The 21,220-nt window shown below is 39.8% G+C and overlaps 1 protein-coding gene across 6 annotated transcripts in view; it reads right to left on the reverse strand.

The window, feature by feature from the left end:
* Positions 1–5,471: 5,471 nt before the first annotated feature.
* The window catches only part of HAVCR1 (hepatitis A virus cellular receptor 1), a 31,564-nt gene continuing 15,815 nt past the window's right edge, over positions 5,472–21,220 (reverse strand). For 3 of the 6 annotated variants that reach the window (XM_040443135.1, XM_040443107.1, XM_040443125.1), the window contains 6 exons: positions 18,306–18,410; positions 15,701–15,756; positions 11,856–11,967; positions 10,635–10,671; positions 5,947–8,414; positions 5,472–5,696 (listed from right to left, as the gene is read on the reverse strand). In XM_040443135.1, the coding sequence (XP_040299069.1) occupies positions 8,300–8,414; positions 10,635–10,671; positions 11,856–11,967; positions 15,701–15,756; positions 18,306–18,410 (425 nt within the window). In that variant the 3' untranslated portion in view covers positions 5,472–5,696; positions 5,947–8,299. The remainder of the gene's footprint in view (positions 5,697–5,946; positions 8,415–10,634; positions 10,672–11,855; positions 11,968–15,700; positions 15,757–18,305; positions 18,411–21,220) is intronic. The other 3 variants (XM_040443144.1, XM_040443116.1, XM_040443152.1) reach the window with 2 other exon arrangements.

Genomic DNA, 21,220 nt, shown 5'->3' on the forward strand with positions numbered 1-21,220 from the left:
CTCAACCGTAAGAAAATGAACAACCTGATTTAAAAATGGTCAAAATATCTGAATAGATACTTCACCAAAGAAGCTACCTAGATAGCAAATAAACATAAAAAACATGTTCAACAGCATATGTTATTAGAGAATGCTGATGAAAACAACAACGGCATACACACCTACTAGAATGGCTGAAGTTCAACACCCACCGTTGGAAAGGGTGTGGAACAACAGGAACTCTCATTCATCGCTGATGGGAACACAAAATGCTATAGCCACTTTGGGAGACAGTTTAACAGTTTCTTACAAAATTAAGCCTACTCTTTACCAGGCAAACATTGTCCTTAACCTGCCCTTGGGTATTTATAGCAGCTTTATTCATAATTGCCCAAACTTGGAAGCAACCAAGATGTCCTTCAATTGGTCAATGAGTAAACAAACTGTAGTACATCAAAACAGTGAACTATCGGGGCGCCTGGGTGGCGCAGTTGGTTAAGCGTCCGACTTCAGCCAGGTCACGATCTCGCGGTCTGTGAGTTCGAGCCCCGCGTCAGACTCTGGGCTGATGGCTCGGAGCCTGGAGCCTGTTTCCGATTCTGTGTCTCCCTCTCTCTCTGCCCCTCCCCCGTTCATCCTCTGTCTCTCTCTGTCCCAAAAATAAATAAATGTTGGGAAAAAAAAATAAAAAAAAAAAAAAACAGTGAACTATCATTCCACAAAGAAGATTGAAAGAAGTCAATCTGAAATGGCCACATACTATATAATTCTGATCAGATAACATACTAGAAAAGGTGAATCTATGGAGACAATAAAAAGGATAATGGTTATCCCAGGTCTGGGGGGAGTGAGGGAAGAATAAGGTGGAGCATAAGGGATTTTTAGGGCAGTAAAACTATTCTGTATGATACTATAATGGTGGATACACATCCTTATACATTTTCCCAAATCCCTAGGATTCACGATGCAAAGTATGAACCCTAATGTAAACTATGGACTTCAGTTGACAGTGATATGTCAATGGTGGTTCACCAGTGACACCAAATGTACCACATTTGGGAGAGCTGTTAATGGTGGAGGAGAATGCATTGTTTAGGAGAGAGGAGGGTGATTATATGGGAACTCTCCATACTTTCCGCTCAGCTTTTCTGTAAGCCTAAAACTGCTCTAAAAAAAAAAAAAATAAAGTCTATTGAGAAATGTGTGAATCAGTCCTCATCCAAGTATTTTTTAGGTTCAAGCAGGTGCAGGAACTGCCAGATAGAGCAAACCCCATCTCAGCAATCCACAGTACAAAAACAGAGAAGTTTACCTTAGAGCATTTCCTCACAGGCCAAAGGGGATTTTCTTCTTTGCTTATTCTTACAACTTGTAGAAGAAAACATTTAGTTCTTAGGAGGCCCAGGGACAGTCAGCTAGACAGCCATGGGCCAACTTCCTGAGAAGCTTTACAAAAGTGAAGCAACGTCCAGACTTCTTGTCCCCAGGGCTGCCAATATAATGCTGTTGCCATAGAAGCCAGATGTAGGACAGATCTGCTGTTACCCAGAAGCATGCCCTTTCCTACTTGGTTGTTCACCTGTCCCAGCCCATTGTTGATATTTTCTTGTTTTAGTTTGTACTGTTTTATGTTTTCCAGAGCACTTGTCACACAGAACAAGAAAACATGCTGTGATTTTCCCTCACCCTCTCTCTAGGTCAGTGGTTTGCAGTCTCAGCTATACATTGAAATCACCTGCGGAGACTGAAAAGCTGCACTATCTGGGCCCCATTTACTGAGATTCTGATTCAATTGGTCTGAGCGGAGGTAGGTTGGCCAAGCTTCCCAGGTGATTATAATTTACAGCCAAGGTTACAAATCACTGGCCTCAGAGTCCTTGGGAGTCACACAGACTCCTACACTCCAGCCAGTCATACGAACAGAGTTGTTTCTATCTCCTAAAAGAGTTTTAAAGACATTCTTTGCTTCCCCACCCCGCTGTAGCACATACACAAAGTTTCTAGGAAATGTTCTTTCAGACAATTTACTCTCATTTTCACAGCTATGTATTAAGTAACTCATATGAATGCTAGGTGCTAAGTCACTAGATACTTCCCTCAAAGATCTCAGTATAAAAAGCGTCATCAACTGAAATTCCTTTAATACAAAGAACTAAGTTATTAGGTCACTATTTATGGTTGTAGTACTTTGTACAGACTCAGTTGGACAAGTCTCGGCCCTGGCTCAGGGCTGTGTCAGCCAGAAGGAAGAGGGGGCCTGCTTGTAATTCACCCAAAGATCCACACATGCCCTGGCCTCATGTAGAATGAGCTGAGCTAGGCATTAGCACCACGCTTGTATGCCGAGGGGTGGCACTCCATTACATTCACCCAGTGACTAGAAAGGGTTGCACAGAAGTATTCGTAAGACAGGATTAATTCTGTCTAGGTAGATGAGGTCTAGAAAGGCTGAAGAAGTAACATTTTGAGCTGAACCTTGAGGAATGACATACCCAGTGGAGAGGTAGGAGACAAGCATTCCTGGAAGGTGAGTTGACCTGCAGAGCAGAGAGTGGGTATCTGAGGCATTTCCATCCACTGGAGTATGGCAGAGAGGGGCTGCATGAAGCAGACAAGGAAGATGCTCTGACGGGCTTATTACAAACTTTTACCCACCAGAGAGCAGTGGGAGCTTTTCAGTTCACACTTTACACAATCAGATCTTGGTTCTTTAGATTATCCCGATGGCCGTGTGGGGGAAGGGACGGAAGGAGTGGGAAGACACAATTGGTAACTGATGATTACAAGTCAGAGTTGGAAGGGCCCTTGACAATCCCCAAGGGAACCTTGCAATTAGATTCCTGGGGGTCCTAATTATTAGACTCTCCCACAGGCCTAAAGACACCATGCTCATGTTCCACATCAAAGCTACTTATTTGTGCTACCTGTCATCGCCTTTGCAGCGGGGTGAGGAATGCCCCTCTGTTATATTTCCTCCGATAATCTGATGTCATCAAGAGTCAAAGAAGAAACCAAGTCTTGGGAGGACGTGTACCCAAAGTGGTCCACAACCAACTGATAAAGAAACTTGATCAGAGGAAGAACAAATGATCAATTGCTATTTCTTTCCTTCTAGAGAGCACTTTTGAACCCAGAAGAAACAATTCTGCACAAACCAGGCTATGAAATGCAGAGGATAAATGCATCTTCCCTACATCGGGGGACTCTGAGAAATTTTGTTTGTCTTCAAAACTGGCATGAAAATACCCACCCACTCTAAATATAAGGTTTCCATCTTCATTTCCCGAGATTCACTTTAGAAATAAGTAGAAATGGGGTGCCTGGGTGGTGCAGTCAGTTAAGCATCCATCTCTTGATCTCAGCTCAGGTCAAGATCTCGCAGTTTGTGAGTTCAAGCCCCACATCGGGTTCTGCACTGATGGTGTGGGGCCTGCTTGGGATTCTGTCTCTCCTTCTCTCTGACCTTCCCTGTTTGTGCTCCCTCTCTCTCTCTATCTCTCTCTCTCTCAAATTAAATAAACTTTAAAAAAGGAAAGAAAGAAGTAGAAATGAAGGAAGATTACCTGCTCTTATTTCTACATACTCTTTCAGGAAATCTGAATATTTTGGTTGAAATGTAAAATAATCTGTAGTAGCTTGTCTTCTGTAATTTAAACAAACAAAAAATAAACTCTTAGGTCCCACCCGTCTTACAAATCATAATCTCTAGGAGGGGGGCCCAGGAGTCTGTATTTGAACTACCTCCCAGCTGATCTAACCTGTTGCTTCCCTGACTTCATGCGTCTGCATGACCTTTGCTAAACTCACACTGGTGTCTGGCTCTTGTTCACTCAAGTTGTTTTAGATTAATTAACTTTAAAATTTTAGTCATCCTAAACAATATCCATTAAGTCATGGTTCTAATGCACTGTTGCCTAAAAGTGCACATCAAAACTAGTTTAAAAATCCACTGTGGGCCAACCGAAGGCATCCCTGCACCACCTTCTACTGAACGCTGCAATGACACCCTAGCCCTGTTCTTCCAGGACTTCTCTTGCTGGGCCTGGGTGCCCTCACACAGCCCTGTGGAAAGCCCCTCACTGCCAGGATGTACCCCCCTTCCCTTCTCCTTCCCCTTGTTTTGTTACCCCAACCAAACTGGCTTTTTTATTTTTTTTTAGTGTTTATTTATTTATTTTGAGTGTTTATTTATTTATTTATTATTTGAGAGAAGGGGAGTGGAGGGGCACAGAGAGAGAGAGGGAGACAGAGAATCCCAAGCAGGCTCAGGACTTGAACCCACAAACTGTGAGATCACATGTCCCGAGCCAAAACCAAGAGTCAGATGCTTAACCGACCGAGCCACCCAGGTGCCCCCAAACCTTTTAGATCTGATCTAAGAACAATGTCACTGGAGCACATTAATGCACGTTAAAATATAATTTGGAGGGGCACGTGGGTGGCTCAGTCAGTTAAGCGGCCAACTCTTGGTTTTGGCTCAGGTCATGATCTCATGGTTCGTGGGTTCTAACCCTGTGTCAGGCTCCGAGCTCACAGCGTGGAGCCTGCTTGGGATCCTGTCTCCCTCTCTCTCTCTCTGCCTTTCCCCTGCTCTCTCTCTTTCAAAATAAATAAACATTTGAAAAATATATATATAATTCAGTGATGGATAGCAGGTCTAATCCTTAATGTGCACAAGTGCTTTGTTTTCTAAGAAAGGGACTCTTCTCCAACAGATGTGTTCCTAGAGCCCTTTTCACCTAGCATTTTGCCAGTTACCAGGCCATTTCTCCAGCATCAGTTCTTTCTAGTCCCCCTGGTTCACTGCTGCAGCCATAATGTTGTTTTGGGGTTTTGTTGTGTTTTTTTGTTTGTTTGTTTTTGTTTTTTTTTTCTAGTCCTCAGAACATACCCTACTTTCTCTTAATACACAGGCTTCTTCCTGATTCAGGCCTTTGCATTTGGTAGAATCCCTGAAGAGGCTGCTGCTCACACATTCATTTGGTTTCGACTTAAATGTCACCTCTTACCCAGAGGTAGCTCGTAACCAACCAAGCAACACCATTCCCCACACCAGCCACATCCTTCAGGTATCTAACGTTGGCTTTCAACCAGAGGTGGTATTGTAATTGTCACAACTCGTGGGGCCCAGCTGTCTCCTCCAGTGCGTAGAGGACAGAGATGCTGCTAAATATCCTACAATGCACAGGACGGCCTCCACAATGAAGGGTTATCTGGCCCCGGATGTCAAAACTGAGGAGCCTAGCTACCATTATGCTCTTTTTTCCTCCGCATTAGAATTCGATGGTTTGGGGCGTTCTTCCCTACTAAATTGGAGCTTCTCAGGAACTGGATTTCAGGGTTGTTCTTTGCTCTACCCCCAGTATTTAGAGGAGCACTGGGCACACTTGACTCTCAAACCTTGCCCTACTTTCCCTTATCCTGGGAGCCCACAGCAAGTTGAACATGCCTGGCTCATGTTCAACAGATGAGCTTGAGAAAGCAACAAGTCATTTTCAAAATGAAAACAAAAATCTGTTTTATTAATGAGTGTACATACAAATTAAACTAGTCCCAAAGAGTCCCTCATACTTTCATGTACTCCCAGAATTATCTTCACAGCCATTAGTGAAAAATTGGTTCTGCTACTTCTTAAAGATGTGCAAAATTTCCCAAGTTTAAATACCTTACTTACACCAGTGTCCTAACATCACAAGACAGTTTGTAGAAAATGGAACCTTGGGGCGCCTGTGTGGCGCAGTCGGTTAAGCGTCCGACTTCAGCCAGGTCACGATCTCGCGGTCCATGAGTTCGAGCCCCGCGTTGGGCTCTGGGCTGATGGCTCAGAGCCTGGAGCCTGTTTCCGATTCTGTGTCTCCCTCTCTCTCTCTGCCCCTCCCCTGTTCATGCTCTGTCTCTCTCTGTCCCAAAAATAAATAAACGTTGAGAAAAAAAAAATTAAAAAAAAAAAAAAAAAGAAAATGGAACCTCAATCATCTCAAAGGATTGAAAACAAATCAATACATTCTATAAGATGGATATATTCACAAAAAAGAGTTTAATATTAACTGAACGCCTCCCTTTCCTCCCCACTCACCTGTTTGTCCTTTCAGTTATTGACAGTTTTTACTCCAGTATAAAATTAGCCCAATTACCCTATATCAGCTTTCCAAAAAGTAAATTATTCCCTCCAATAAAGTACCATATAGCAAAATACATATGAATGCAACACCATTGAAATTATTTACTGAGCACTAAATCTACATCTGCTATTACTATAAAATCAACCAAAAAATAAAAACAAATTAAAAAAAAAACACTTTTTGCATTTCTGTAGTGTTTTCCGCTTTTCAAAGACCTGTCACAAGTAACATAGCATTGGAATTACCACTATACACTGACATAATTATAGGAATAATTATGCCTGATAGATTAAAAAATGTAGGCATCAAGAAAGATTAGCCCTAATGGCATCCAGTGTTTCTGTTAAGAGTTAAGAGTAGAACTCAGGTCCTAGTCCTGATTCTGTGTACCACCTTCTTTCCCACACATCCTCACATTCTGTTTCACAGAATGCAACTGGATATGGCAGTAGTCCTTGTGTTCAAGCAAGTTTTGGAAGTGCTAGATTAACAAAGTTAACCAGATTCCCAGAACTTTGAATGTGCCATCATAAATCTGCAGGAAGGGTAGAGAGAGCAGAGCTGTTATAAATTCAAATTCCCAGTCACAAAGCAGGTGACAAATGTGTGTCTGTGCAGGAAAGTTGAGCACTAGGGGCTGAGAGGATGTAGCACCATTTAATGGGGCCCTGACTACCTAGGAATGCAGTCCAATGTTGCAAGGTCTTTCCAGAAAAGCTACAAATTCAGGCTTTCATCTGAATTCACCATGTTTATGCATGTTGTCTTGAATTTGAAAGAAAAACACTGTAGTTTAAAAACAAAAACAAAAAAATTTCTTAGGCCAGATCAGATCTTGGCCACACTTGGAAAACCCAAGATAGCATGTTTAACAATATTATTTGCCCATATAACTTTTATTCAGAGGTCCTGTTAACTTCCTAGAACCCTGCAGAAGAATGTCAAGCATGTTGCCCTCAGAAATGAACATCCTGCCTTCCTCAACTGCTATAGTGTATCTCTGAACCCTAAGCAGGAGTTGTTTCAGGGTTTACTTAGATTGAAATTAATACCCAACCTTGTTAACTGTTCATGTAGAAATGCCTGTGTTGACTAAAAAATCCTTACCTTTAGCCTTTGTTTAACTCTCTTGGAAAAGCCAAAAATTTCACTGAATTGTGAGGAAAAAAAAAAAGAATAGCATTGGAATTGCTTTGATATTAAAAAAAAAAAAAAAACCATCCTTCCAAAACAATTTTAAAAATTGCAGTGGTTTAGTGACAATTTTGACTGAAACTTAGTAACACTCTCAAACAACATTATTATATTTGCAAAGTAACTTTTCTAAAGCAGAAAGCCTTTTAGCCTTCTCCCTTTTTTTTTTCTTCTATTTATTTATGCCCTGCCTCATTCTAAAAATTAGTTCAGAGAACATGACAATTATCTACACAAATGCTTGGGACTATGGAACAGATGTAGCAGAAATAGCATGTAATAAATCAACTGATTTTCTTCCCTGGAGAATCTTCTTGGTTCACTCATTACCCTAGTTTCTTCTAACTGCTAAAATACCCACCCTGGTTCTAAGGAAAGGCTTAATACCATGTATTTCCAGAGCCATGAGAAATTGTATTTACCCACAATGGCAATATCACATTCACTTCTATTTCCCTATGGGGGAAATAAAAGCCTGTGTACCCGTGATTTGAAAGCCTTGGGGAACCTAAGAAATGTAACATTTGGAGTTATTACAAGGTAAAACACAAGAGATAATTGTGAAATGATTCCAAGTGAAGACTTTAAGTCCCAAATTGGATTTGCTGACTTTAACTCCTACTCCACTCTTCTTGACAGCTTTGGTGACCAAGGTAGTAGTTCCTCTCCTGTCTCACCAGCGAGAATTCTTGATGGATATAGGGTTCATAGGGTCCAAAGAGAACACACAATTCTAAAGTGTTCACTTCGTGTTTGAGAGAAATCTCTGCAATGACCAGAAATACTGAACCAGTTGTAGTATAAAAAATTAGGACTACATGACCAATGAGGTTGACCGTACACAGATGAACCAAAGTCAGCCTACCCATCATAACTGACATATTGGAATATCATTTGAAATTGACAGAAAAATCATTCTAGAGCTTAAAAGAACTCTGACATGGTGATATCTTGTCACTGTCTTCTGCAGTCAAGGGTATAAATCCTTAGAGTGCCGCTGGATCTTAATCCATGACGTAAAGATTGTCCTCGATAATGTAGATATTGTCTTCCGCTCGCACACCCACTTCAGATGCACTTTGCAAAGCTCCAGTCTGGGGGTCACTCAACGAAACCAAGCTACAGAAAGAATAACACGAGTAAGGAAAAGCAGACCACTTCTAAAGTATGGTGAGCACATTTGTTTACACGCAGGCAAGACTGGGTATTTGCCAGTCCCAGAGCCCCATTCACAGTCTATGAAATGAAAAGGAGATCCAGGGTTGTGAATATTAAGTTGAAGGAGAGTCTGTTTAAGAAGTATGTAGAAAACCTAAGTATTCTCCTTCAGGAGACTCATGTAATAGAATGCAAAAATTGAAAATCTAAGACTGGGATCGCACATCAAATTGAAGTCCTAAATCAAGCATATTCTCAAGGGTAGTAGCTAAGAAATGGTTTGGCTGCTGTTTTTCTGACTGTGGATTGTACTTTTCCAGAGAGCACTATTAAATCTATTTAGTGGTCTAAATCCTGCATTTAGGGTAAACACAGAATACAAACTATATCAGAATATATTGGACATAGTAAAAGAGTATTGCTTCATATAAACGTGTGCTAGATCATGGTGCAGAAATCTTACTGTGTTTTAATGATCCGAATTTGAAAGCCATGGGTTAGACAACTTTCATAACACATACACTTCTACAGTAAGTGTACAGAAAGTTCATGTTTGCAGTTTTGATACAGGTGCTGTTTCATAATTTGTAGAGAGTGCCTATTTTTATTACCTAAGCCTGCTGAGAAATGATAGGGAACATACTGAGGATTCATTCAGCTCTGATCTTTAAGTGGCCACCCATACATTGTGAGAACAAGTGTCAATGACTTAAAATGAGTCAGTGTGATGAGAACTGTGAAAACCAAGAAAAAGAAAAAGAAGAAGAAAAGAAAAGAAAAAAAGTCATGAAGAAATGCTTGGGGTTTTGTTGTTTTAATTTTCTTATATTTTATAAGATTTTCTACAACAAATATTTTCTATTATGATTAGGTGATAAAAAGTCAGCCCTTAGAAAAAGTTAATAGTGAAAGAACAAAGATCAACTAATAGGATGTTGTGTTCCATGCTTTTCTGCCTATTAGGAGTAATTTCCTCTTCCATTCTTAGAAGCGCACAGTCAAAAACTTCTATAAGTATGGGTTTGGGACTCTAAAAGACCTAAGATTGAGCCTTTTACCTGCTGTGTGGTGTGACTTTGGATGTCACTTCACACTTCTAAACCTGTATTCTAGTTTGTAAGCTGAGAATAATAGTGCCTATCTCATGGGTAGATTTACCATGACAGGCATAACAGCAATTACAAAAGCCAATGTTTATGGAGCACTTACAATGTGTTGGGCATTGTTCAAGGTGCATTCTTTGGATTAGCTCATGCAATTAACTCAGACCTAAGAAAGGCTGTGTGCAAACATCCAGTGAAGGAGAACTAGGAATAATGTATGGTGATCTAAGAGAAATGGATTTTAAATAAACACCTTGCTTAATGAAGCTCAAGCTCTATCAAACGAAGCAAGCTACTTGGATTTGGCTTCCTACTATTACAGCTATTCCAGTAGATGACCCCAAGTTTTGGATGCAGGTAAAGGGGATTTAAGTTTTAATTGGGCAGTAGGATAGATTTTCAAAAACTGTAAATGCCAATGTTTATGAGGCCAGATAACCCATGTAAATGAGCACACCTGGCTGGGAATGGAACAGCAGGAGAAGGCAGGACCTGTGTAGAGCTGGAGGTACCTGCCTCACCACAGTGCCTTTGCACTTCTTCAGCCTGGAGCTGTCTTTTTCCACATCTCTGCAGAGCTGTCATCTGTTCCTTCAGGGCTCACTCAACCCATTACCTTTTTCTGTATCCCCAGTGATATTTGTCTAGAAGCACTGCAAGGTCCCTGTTTATTTGCTGATGTGTTTCTGTCCGCTTTGTTCATCTCTTTGAAATATAGTAGACATTCAATAAACATCCAATAAACAAAGCACTGAATGAAATCAAAGAACAAATCAAATAACTTACTCAAACATTCTATCAAACACTTGTGATTTAGTTCTCTTTCTTTAAGAGGTAAGAGGTCTTGGGGTGTTCCTTCTGTAGCAGTTCTGGCACAATTCCAGAGAAATGTAGAAAGTGAAAAATATCACTAGAAGTTGTGGATAACAACAGTGGTATTCATTAAACTAGATTTTTTGGGATGTAGGGTATAAAATGAAGAGTTTAGGGGAAAAAGAGGATAAGGACAGAGACAAATTTTTCTTTACTTTTAGCAGAGTAGAAACACCAAAAGCTATTGACACACTTTCAAACTTACTTTAGTTGTTCCAGCTTGTTTCTTACGCATAAATATTCTAAATTGGGGAAGAGCCAAAGAGAAAATTACACACATTGGTCAAATAGTTTACAAGATCTTTTTTTCAAACAAGTATATTATTTCTGTTATTGCTTTACTATAAACAAAACCTGGACAGAGCTAGAGCCTGAAAAAATAAATTTAGAAGAAAGAATGTTTAAAAAAAAGAAAAAAAAAAAACAGACTTGGTGCTTTCCTAGATACTCAAGTAACTCCTTCTGAATCGATAAGACCCAAACAAACTTCTCATAAAAGTACTTCATTTTCATAATGGCTTAGTGTATTCACCCACATGCCCTGGCTTACTTTAATGTAATTATTAATAAATAAATTTCATTAAAAATAAATGACTGTGGCTCTTTCATAGAAGGAAGGCTACACACACACACACACACACACACACCCCCTGTACACAACAGCTGAATGACTGCCTTTTGAAATTCTTTCTTCTAGCCCTGAAATCAGTTTCCCTCCCAATGTTTCATTTGCCTTTCCTGTTAAATGGGTGTTGTAAAATTCAACAATATCATCACTCATGAGGACAAAAACTATTCTTGGGGGGAATGGAAAAGGAGTGAACAAGTTGTATATATTACAATGGTTTGTTGCTTTCCAAACTCAAACTCCAAGCCTGCCCCCAAAATTCTCATTTCTTAAGATTTAATTTCAACTTTGTAGAATTTAATTTGCATCTGTATAGGCCAATATTATTTTTTAAAGAACAGTTAAGAAAACAGACATTTAGGGGCATCTGGGTGGCTCAGTGGGTTGAGTGTCTGACTCTTGATTTCAGCTCAGGTCATGATCCCAAGCTCATGGGAGCTCAGGTCATGATCCCAAGCTCATGGGATTGAGCCCTGTGAAGCCTGCACATGGGGCTCCGCACTGAGCATTGAGCCTGCTTAAGATTCTCTCTGTCTCCCTCTGTCCCTCTTCCCCCACTCACATCCTCTCTCTCTCTCCCTCTCTAAGAAAAAAAGAAAGAAAGAAAGAAAGAAAGAAAGAAAGAAAGAAAAGAAAAGAGAAGAAAAGAGAAGAAAAGAAGAGAAACAAAACGAAACAGAAATTTATGCCAAATGTGAAATCACAATCACGTAGTGTGTGGAGCTACTCAAACTCAGGCAGTTTGGCTCCAGAACCCTTGCACTACGTTCCCTTAGGCATAATTCTGAAATGACTTACTTTTGGTAATCACGACAACCAACACAGTGAGCAATACCACAGTAGTAATGCAGATTCCAATGTAGAGTCCCTTACTGGTGGTCATCCATGAATTTTGTGCCAGCGACACATGCTAAGGAGACATCAGTGGATCAGAAAAGCATCTTGTTAGAGTTACGAGTAGAAGACATTCCCTAAAATAATGTACTTGGACCCATTTTTCTTTTTCTTTTTCTTTTTTTTTTCTTTTTTTAATATGAAATTTATTGTCAAATCGGTTTCCATACAACACCCAGTGCTCATCCCAACAGATGCCCTCCTCAATGCCCACCACCCACTTTCCCCTCCCTCCCACCCCCCATCAACCCTCAGTTTATTCTCAGTTTTTAAGAGTCTCTTATGCTTTGGCTCTCTCCCACTCTAATCTCTCTTTTTTTTTTTTCCTTCCCCTCCTCCATGGGTTTCTGTTAAGTTTCTCAGGCTCCACATAAGACTGAAACCATATGGTATCTGTCTTTCTCTGTATGGCTTATTTCACTTAGCATCACACTCTCCAGTTCCATCCATGTTGCTACAAAGGGCCACATTTCATTCTTTCTCATTGCCACGTAGTACTCCATTGTGTATATAAACCACAATTTCTTTATCCATCCATCAGTTGATGGACATTTAGGCTTTTTCCATAATTTGGCTATTGTTGAGAGTGCTGCTATAAACATTGGGGTACAAGTGCCCCTATGCATCAGTACTCCTGTATCCCTTGGGTAAATTCCTAGCAGTGCTATTGCTGGGTCATAGGCTAGATCTACTTTTAATTTTTTTTGACCCATTTTCTTTATTGGCCCTTGGCTATTTCTGGCTCATGAGGGATAAGACCAAGTGATCTGAGATTGTAACCATATGGTGAAATTCAAAGACCATTTAAAATTCAAAATGTATTTAGGGATGGCAGAAATGTTTTATACCTTGCATGGGGTGGTATTTACATAGGGGTATGCATTTGTCAAAACTCAAACTGTATGTTTCAAAGGGGTGTACTTTATTATATGTACATTATGCATATTTTTAAAAACCAATAAACTATTTCCATAAATATATCCTCCATGATATTAAAAAAGAAAAAGCAATTTTTGTTCGTGTATAAGTTGGCTTGGTGATGTTATCTGCATATGCTCGGTGACTGAATTTGGCCCTTGATTACAGTCTTTATTTTTATTTTTTTAGCTATAACTCAAGAGTCTGTGAAAGTCTACATAAATGGACTTGAAAGTAGGTGCTCACAGACATGGCCCTCATTAACAACCAACATGAAGTGCTGTGCAATTGGGTAGAGAAGCAGAAATTTGTTTAAACACCCTAGTGCGTGTTTGTAAAGGATCACCACCTCCTGGAATAAGCCCGAAATATGCCAGGCATTGTGCTCAGCAACTTTTTATATAGCTTAGCTCAAATCCTAAAGAGATCCCAGAGGGTAAGTATTTTAACAGAAAAGAAGATAAGAGAGAAGGATCAAGTGTCTTCTTGTGTAAAAGTTTAATGTCTGGAGTCAGGATCCCAGCTCTTCGACTTCATTGCTGTGTGGCCCTGGATAAGTTATTTAGCCTCTCTGAGCCTCTGTGTCTGTGTCTGTCAACTACAGATTAATTAGGGTTCTTGGGAAAGGTACTTTTAGGTACTTTCTGATAAATACTGTGAGGGAGATAGGAAAAGATACTTAGTGTTTGAGCCATCCTTACTTAAAGGCGAAATGGCCAGTGTCTGGGAGGGAAGAGCTGTGTTATTAGCTTTCCAACGGGGAGTAAAGTAGTTAGATGTAACATGGGGCTGCAGGAGGCAGGCTTTGCTTTCATTTTCAAAAATATTACATAAAAACTGCATGTTCATTTTAGAATGTGCGGCGAAGCATGAAAAAAGAAAACTGAAACCAACCATAATCCTAACATCCAAGAACAACCACTATTACCATTTTTCATTATCTGCTCTTCTAGAATTTTATCCTCCTAGTGTTTTTCTTGACAGAAACAATTACTATATTCAATATATGCTACTACATTTCCACATGTGTGCATGCTGTTTTAACAGTTGTTTTTTTCACTTAACAATAAACAGTCACTGTCTTCCCATGTCAGCAAATGCACTGCAGTGACTACATTCTTAATGGCAATATGTGGTCATGCTTAACTGACTAAGTAATTAATCCCTTACTATTGAACATTTAAGTTGTTTATATTATTTTCATGACTATATTTTTTTTTTCAACGTTTATTTATTTTTGGGACAGAGAGAGACAGAGCATGAATGGGGGAGGGGCAGAGAGAGAGGGAGACACAGAATTGGAAACAGGCTCCAGGCTCTGAGCCATCAGCCCAGAGCCCGATGCAGGGCTCGAACTCACGGACCGCGAGATCGTGACCTGGCTGAAGTCGGACGCTTAACCGACTGCGCCACCCAGGCGCCCCTATTTTCATGACTATAAATAGCAGCAATGAACATCTTTTCTCATACATCTTCATGTATTTGTTCAATTTCTCCTACAATAGAGTCCAGGAAGCTGACCCCACTGGGTCAAAATACATGCTGCATGTTTTCAAGATACCTGAGATACCTCTTAACATCCTCAGAGTCAAGACACAAAAAGCCCATGGTTTCACTACTGCCTGTTGTGACTTGCTTCTAAAACGCTTCCATTTGCTGCTAAACATACCTGTCCTACAGATAACTGAGGTCGAGAACAATATCACCATTCAGAATGTTTTATTTACTTTTTTTCTAATCCAGCATAGGCCTGGCTATATACCAATAGAAGAATCATTCACATAGTTGCAATTCTGACATTTAGCAGGTATATACAAATTCAACCCACATCCATCAGGTCAATCAGTGCCCATGCTATATAAGTGGTTAAAAATGTTAATATCACTCCTATGTAATGGTCTCATTGTCACTGACGTATACAACATAAAGCCATTTGACCCCACACTAAATAATCCCACCGTGCCTGAGCCTGAGTTTTTCTTACCATGGCCTGTGTTGTCATTTCTCAGTACTTGGGACCAGAAGGACTATTCTCATACCTCAAACTCTTTTTGTTTGCTGTTTCTGAGAGTTATTTGCACATACTAAAAGAAAACTTATTTCTCTCAGAGGAACCAAAAGAAAATGTCCTATTGATAAATTTGTCTAACTTGTTTACAAAGATGAGACTTTGACAAGCATCAGGAGTATTTAGGGCCCCTTAGAGTTTTCCCAAGCTCACTGTGGAAACGTGTAAGAAAATCACAAATGTGTGTAAGATGTTAATACCTTAAAAAGTCATCATATGGGGAGGTTTATATATGGAAAAACTCAATAGTGGCCTCAATATTTCTATAAAGAATGGAAATTGGGTTTGAAAAGAATACGAAGGAGGATACGCTTAAGCAAGCACACTTTCACGGATATATTTTTGTCTGGGGTGGCCTCCACTCCATTGATTCAAAGCATGTTATTTCCCTAATGATAATTAAAGTCTTCCTTGGTCTATTATGTTAAGTCACTCTCCTTAAATTAGACCATTCTTTCTTCTTAATGTTTGGCCAGGAGAAAGTCTGTGGTGGGCGTTTGTATGTATATGTATGCATACACAGAATGTAATATCATTTAGCAGGCAAATTCTAACAAACTGGTCCACCACCCGTATGAACTTTCCAAATTAATTAAAGTATCCCTATTTAAGAGTCAAATTCTTTTCTTCCTTTTTTTAAAAATTTCAACCAGAAAGAATCAGTCTGTGGGCCAATTTTACAGAAATAATCTCTAAATGAAACTTGCTTCCAGGGGGGCACACAAGTGAAACTGGCTAATGAAGTAGGAAGAAATATGCTTACAGTTTGATTGCTATGCCAAAGGCCATCTGAAGACTGTGTCACAGTGCCATTCCCATCTGCTCAACAAGAAAGAAAATTAATTATAATTACAAAAAATATTGAATTTTCACTGCAGACACTAAATATATTCACGTTGCCTTCTGGTGGTGAATGAAAAGTTGAATAATAATATGGCCAAATGCTGCAGACATTGCAAAAGTCATACCAAGTTACTAACATGTATTAATTTATCGTGGAAGGCTGTGTGCCTTAACCATTTTGTCATGGACCCTTCAAAAATGGACACTTTTTGTCTTCTTTATGGAAAAAAAATGCATGTATGCACAAAGGTTCACTTACAGTTTTAGGGGAATCACAGAGGCCCATTCTTGGAAGCAAGTTAAGAATGCCACTTAATGGTAGGAAATCGATATTTTTTATGCCAGCTAAGAACTGGCATAAAGGCCATGAGTACCCAAAGGCCATATGCACATCCAAAGATCAGAACCACTCTATTCTGAATGGACATTACATTGGTTTTATTCAGAATGTGAGTAAAACATACTAAGATACATAAAACAAGGGGCATATAACTCCTACGTTATATGCCAATGTGCCCATACTTTGATCCAGAAGTATTTTATAAAAAATCTGTTATATCAGCTATAAAACTAATGTATCTTATACTACCTGAAATCCTATATAAAAGGATTTTATTTATATTATTCCCTAAAGTTCTGAGCATTCAAATCTTAATAGAGTTTTGAAATATCTATTTTGTAATACAGATAGAACTACAAGCTATAGCAGCACCCATCTCATAAAGTTGCTAAATTAGATGATGCATGTAAAGGACTTAACACCATATTAGATAAATATTAGCTGTGACGAATTAAATATGTTACAATAGAAGGAGCGGTGGGGAGAGAGTCACTGTGCAGTATGCTTTCCAAACATCATGTCTTTCGATCATCACTAACATCCACTGAGGAATGCAACATCTTGCCCATAGGTCTGAAGCTAATAACTGGCCGTTGAATCAGAAGCTGTCTCTAAAGGAGAATTATAGGGCCTCCCTAATCTAGCAATGGCAATAAATAAGGCCTGCCTTAAAAGAATTAAGTGAGATAATATACAACAGTTTCCTGGCACATATATCCATCTAAGGTGGGTGGTGGGCCATATGAGCACCAAAATCCTTCCAAACCTAACATTCTTTGCTTCTGTGAGACTTCGGCCCACTGCAGGCCCACAATGAGGATTTGGCTCGAGAACCTCAGGTACACTGCCAACGTGGCAACAATCACATGACTCATAGGGGACACAGCAGCTCTGATGTCTGTTTCACTCTGGAAAGCTCTACCTGGACCAGGTTGTAGTGACATGATTTTTAGAAAATGATTTCCTACTCCTATGTTCTTCCTACTCAACCACTAAAAGCGTGGGGTGCCGCCACTCGTACTGCTGCCACCTTGTGTTTCTATATATTTTCACTTTGTTTTTGTGCCCGGAAACAGTTCACACTAAGGATTCCACTTTCAAAACCAAATGTCACCATTATCTAATCCCAGTTGAATAGGTCCCTCTGTAAATCTCACTGCAGCTCCATTTTAAATTAACCAGCTTCCAGGAATTATTGGCAAAAGGTAAGCCAAAAGCGGGGGGGAGGGGGGGGGCAGGGAGGCAGCTACGGATTGTTAACTCCTAAGCACAATGAGTCATACACATAAGGGAGGAGTCTTGCAAGGCTTGACCTTGTTTGGATTCAGCACATGCACAAGCACACATAAGCCAGCTCTGCATTACAAAAGGGTTCAGCGTGTGGCACTCTCCAGAATTACCACCATGGGTAACGGAATTAACTGGGGAAAATGAAAGGATTCAAATCACCTTTCTCTACCACAGGGAAGACAGGAGAATCTTACATTTCAAAAAAGCAGAGATTGTATGAGACCTGCCCAGAATAGGGACAGTAGGGGAAAATTGGGGAAGTAAACAGACAGTCTCAGCAGGATATGCCTCTTGGTGCTGGTGTTGATGTCCTCAGCTAATCTCAAAGTGTCCATTTACAAGCTCCACAGGGTGACAGGGGAGCTTCCTAGATACACTTAGGGTCTGGGTCTTAGATAAAGCAGAAACGTGGTTGACCAGTTTGGTCTGGATACCAGGGAGCTGGATTTAATTGTTTTAAGGCTCTGGCCCAAGGGAGCAAGCCCACTAATAAGTTTGGAGTCAAGACTGATTGATTTGATTAAGACAAAGAGTGATATGCACGTCAATGCTTCCCAACTCACACAAGCCACCTCTGCCAGTCAGAAATAGGGATCCTGGACATTCTAAGTAAGAGTCAGAGTTGCTATTGTATCTATTACTTACCACTTTTTAACTATGTCTGAGGTTCTTCACCAGCATTCTACAAGATAATTGGTATTCCATCCAGTTCACAAACGATAAAAACAGATTCTAAGTAGGTAAGACATTTGTTCAAACCACATAGCTGATTAGAGTGGCCAGCATCAGCATTCAGGTCAGGTCTGTCTTACTCCAAAATATATGCTTTTAACGATGTGCCGGTGATTATCAAAATTTGAATACTCTCAGGTGTTCAGGAAAAAAATGAAGCTACCTTTTGGGCAAGAGTACAATGGTGAACTGGTGGGCTGTGGTGTCCTCGTCTCCTGTGGTGCTGTAGGCTGGGTTTCTGCTGTCTGCACTGGAGAAGATGAAGTAGCTATTGGAATGAAAAGAATAGAACTGTGCTCCATCTGTAGAGGAAAATTCCCACCCCCAACAAAAATGAAAAACACAACTAAAATCAGGAATCACAATCAACTTCCCACAGCACCTTCACGCAGCCATTCCCTGAAGCAGCCAGTCCCTGAAGGCATGCCTCTCACCCACTCACTTCCAGTCCTTTCAACCCCCTCTTAGAAATTTAATCACAGATGGCACCACTATCTAGGCATACCATTATCATGAACAAACCTGATCTAGATAATCATCCAGATAGTTCATCAATACATAGGGTTATTCCACACTTGTTCTACTCCTAGGATCCCCCTAAATGTCCAAAGTCTACAACAGCACCTTATGTAGGACATCCAATTAAGCTTTTATTCATACAAATGACATTTCACTTTCATGGGAACAGGGCCTGGGGGTTTGTGCTTATTTGCCCTTTCCCCTTCACAACAGCGCCATCTAGATTTCCTGACCTTATTCAAGTTCCCAGTATCCATCCACATATCAGCACAGAATACATACTCAAAATATTTAATTCTTTGAGGTCTCTTCAAGGTGACAATATTGTCCAATGTCTGAACCTTGATGATGATTAACAACTCTAAAAGCAACATTCTTGGTAGACCTTGACCTGGTTCCTTCTGCGGTTGCGTTGTGGTCACTCCTTTCTTAAGACTGATTTCCTGTTATCTGACATCAGTTTCTGTCATCTTATGTTTCACACCAAAAGCTTCACTAAGAGTTTTCCAGTACAGGGATAGGTTTCCCTTTCCTTTCTAAAATCAATCCTTTCTTTTCTATCAGATATTTCACCTTATATGCAGCATTGATCACTTCCCTCTTTGTGCATTTTATTAAATATTTTAAATATTTTATTTTTATATACCTTCCTCTTAGAGCACCACAAATTTTGGAGCAAGTTATTAGTGCTGGCTGGACAAGAATTCCCAAACCTGGGCTTTTCTTGCCTTTTGTTGGTCTTTCTGTTTTCCCTTCCCCACAGTGATCTCCACATTTCAACTTTACCCTTTCTCATGTTCTGAACTATCTTCCTGCCTATCTCTAATGTTCAAATCTAAAATAGCATGTAGCTCTGTTGAAGAACTAAGAACAGGACAATATAAGAAAGTTGGGTGATCAGAATCTTTATTCAACTTGGATCTGTGCAAAAGACCTCTTGGGCTTAACTTTTTTTTCCAAGTTTCTGTCTTAGCAGGCATCTTTCTCCACCCCCCCCACCTCCATTTCTACAACCTTACAGCCAACCATTCCATGAATTTTTTAGGCAAGTTGTATATACAAGAAGCATTGAGCACAGGAAGAGAGTGGATGTAAAGATAAATATCCCCATGTTGGATCTGCTCCAATCTGTACCTCCTTCCTGTTCAACTCAACTCAAACTCTTAAGAAAAGCATCAAGACAAGGATAAGGCTTGATTAATACTATCCCTGAGGAGGTCACATGGACATATGAACCAACACTTTTCTTCTCAATCTTTGCTTTAAACATGCATGTTCACCAAACCAAGTCCACTAATCCATCCACATTTGCAGGCACAAACTAAATATTATGAAGCTAAATCAATATTGAGAAAGTCAACAGATTCTCTAGTATGTTCAGCTGCCTCAAACAGAGCTGTTTTTCTTACAAACTTTTATGGCTCTAAAATCCCAGTTTTAACCTAAAGCCCTCTCTTCCAAACTCAGCTCACAGCCCAATCCTTCAGATCCCTCCTGATTAAATATACATATGGTCCAATAGGAGTCAAGGGAAATCAATATGTTCCATCAGGTTTTTCTGGCTAAGAGGTTGTGACATCTCTGTTACTCCTCAGATTCCAGTGCTACCCCAAGGGGTCAAAGAGTTTTGGAGGCTCTAAGAATCTCCACTGAAAGTTATCTTTTTAATCCTAGAGATAGAAGGTTTGAACCTAAACTTGTACTCAGAATGGCAAGCTATTTCTCTACCTTTAAATCAAATTATTCTTCATTTGTATTAAATCTAAACTCTTATTTATCAGAAGTTTGAAGTGTTAACCTTGTGGCCTGAATGAGGAAAAAAAAGTGTAAGTTCTAAATCCCTGAAGTCTTTAAATCCGATGTTTACTTTTTCATCGGTATAAATAGTATCTTTTGCCATTTCCATGCTACATAAATAAATTAAAAGATGCTGGAAGCAAAACTGTGTGAGTAGATTGAATGCCTAGAGAAGACAGGGTAATCGTATAAAGGATTTTTCAGTGAGGGATGTCAGATCAGGACAAATTCATCCAAACATAAACTCAATACTCATGGTAGAAGGAACAATCCAGTAGTTAAAAGCACAAACCCAAAATTCAAATTAATGGAGAATGAATCCTGATTCAAGTACTTTCTATCCATTTAACTTTCTGCAATGAACTGAGACTCTGCCTAAGTTCTCACAACTATTAAATGGGATTGAATCACACCTACAGTGCAGAGAGATTGTCATAAGTATTATATTAAACAATATAATACTTGTAAAGCAGTTAGCATGGTTCCTATCACTTAGAAAACACAGTAAATGTTAACTTTACTGAAATCTTATCCTCAAGTGGAGGTCCAGCTTCAGAATGTACTAAATGATCTCTATTCAGAGCTCCTTGTAAGGACAGAATCTCATTAACCTGGCCCCTGTTCCCTGGCATTCCCTATTTTTTCCTTACAAACCTGTGCTCAACTGGGCCAAATCCACTCCACCCTCAATAGTTGTCTAAGATCAAAGGTCTGGCTTTGGGTGGTGTGGATTTGGCCCAGTTGAGCACAGGTTTGTAAGGA

This window comes from Herpailurus yagouaroundi, unplaced genomic scaffold (assembly GCF_014898765.1).
Source record: "Herpailurus yagouaroundi ecotype Mexico unplaced genomic scaffold, PumYag 29, whole genome shotgun sequence".
Classification (NCBI taxonomy): Eukaryota; Metazoa; Chordata; class Mammalia; order Carnivora; family Felidae; genus Herpailurus; species Herpailurus yagouaroundi.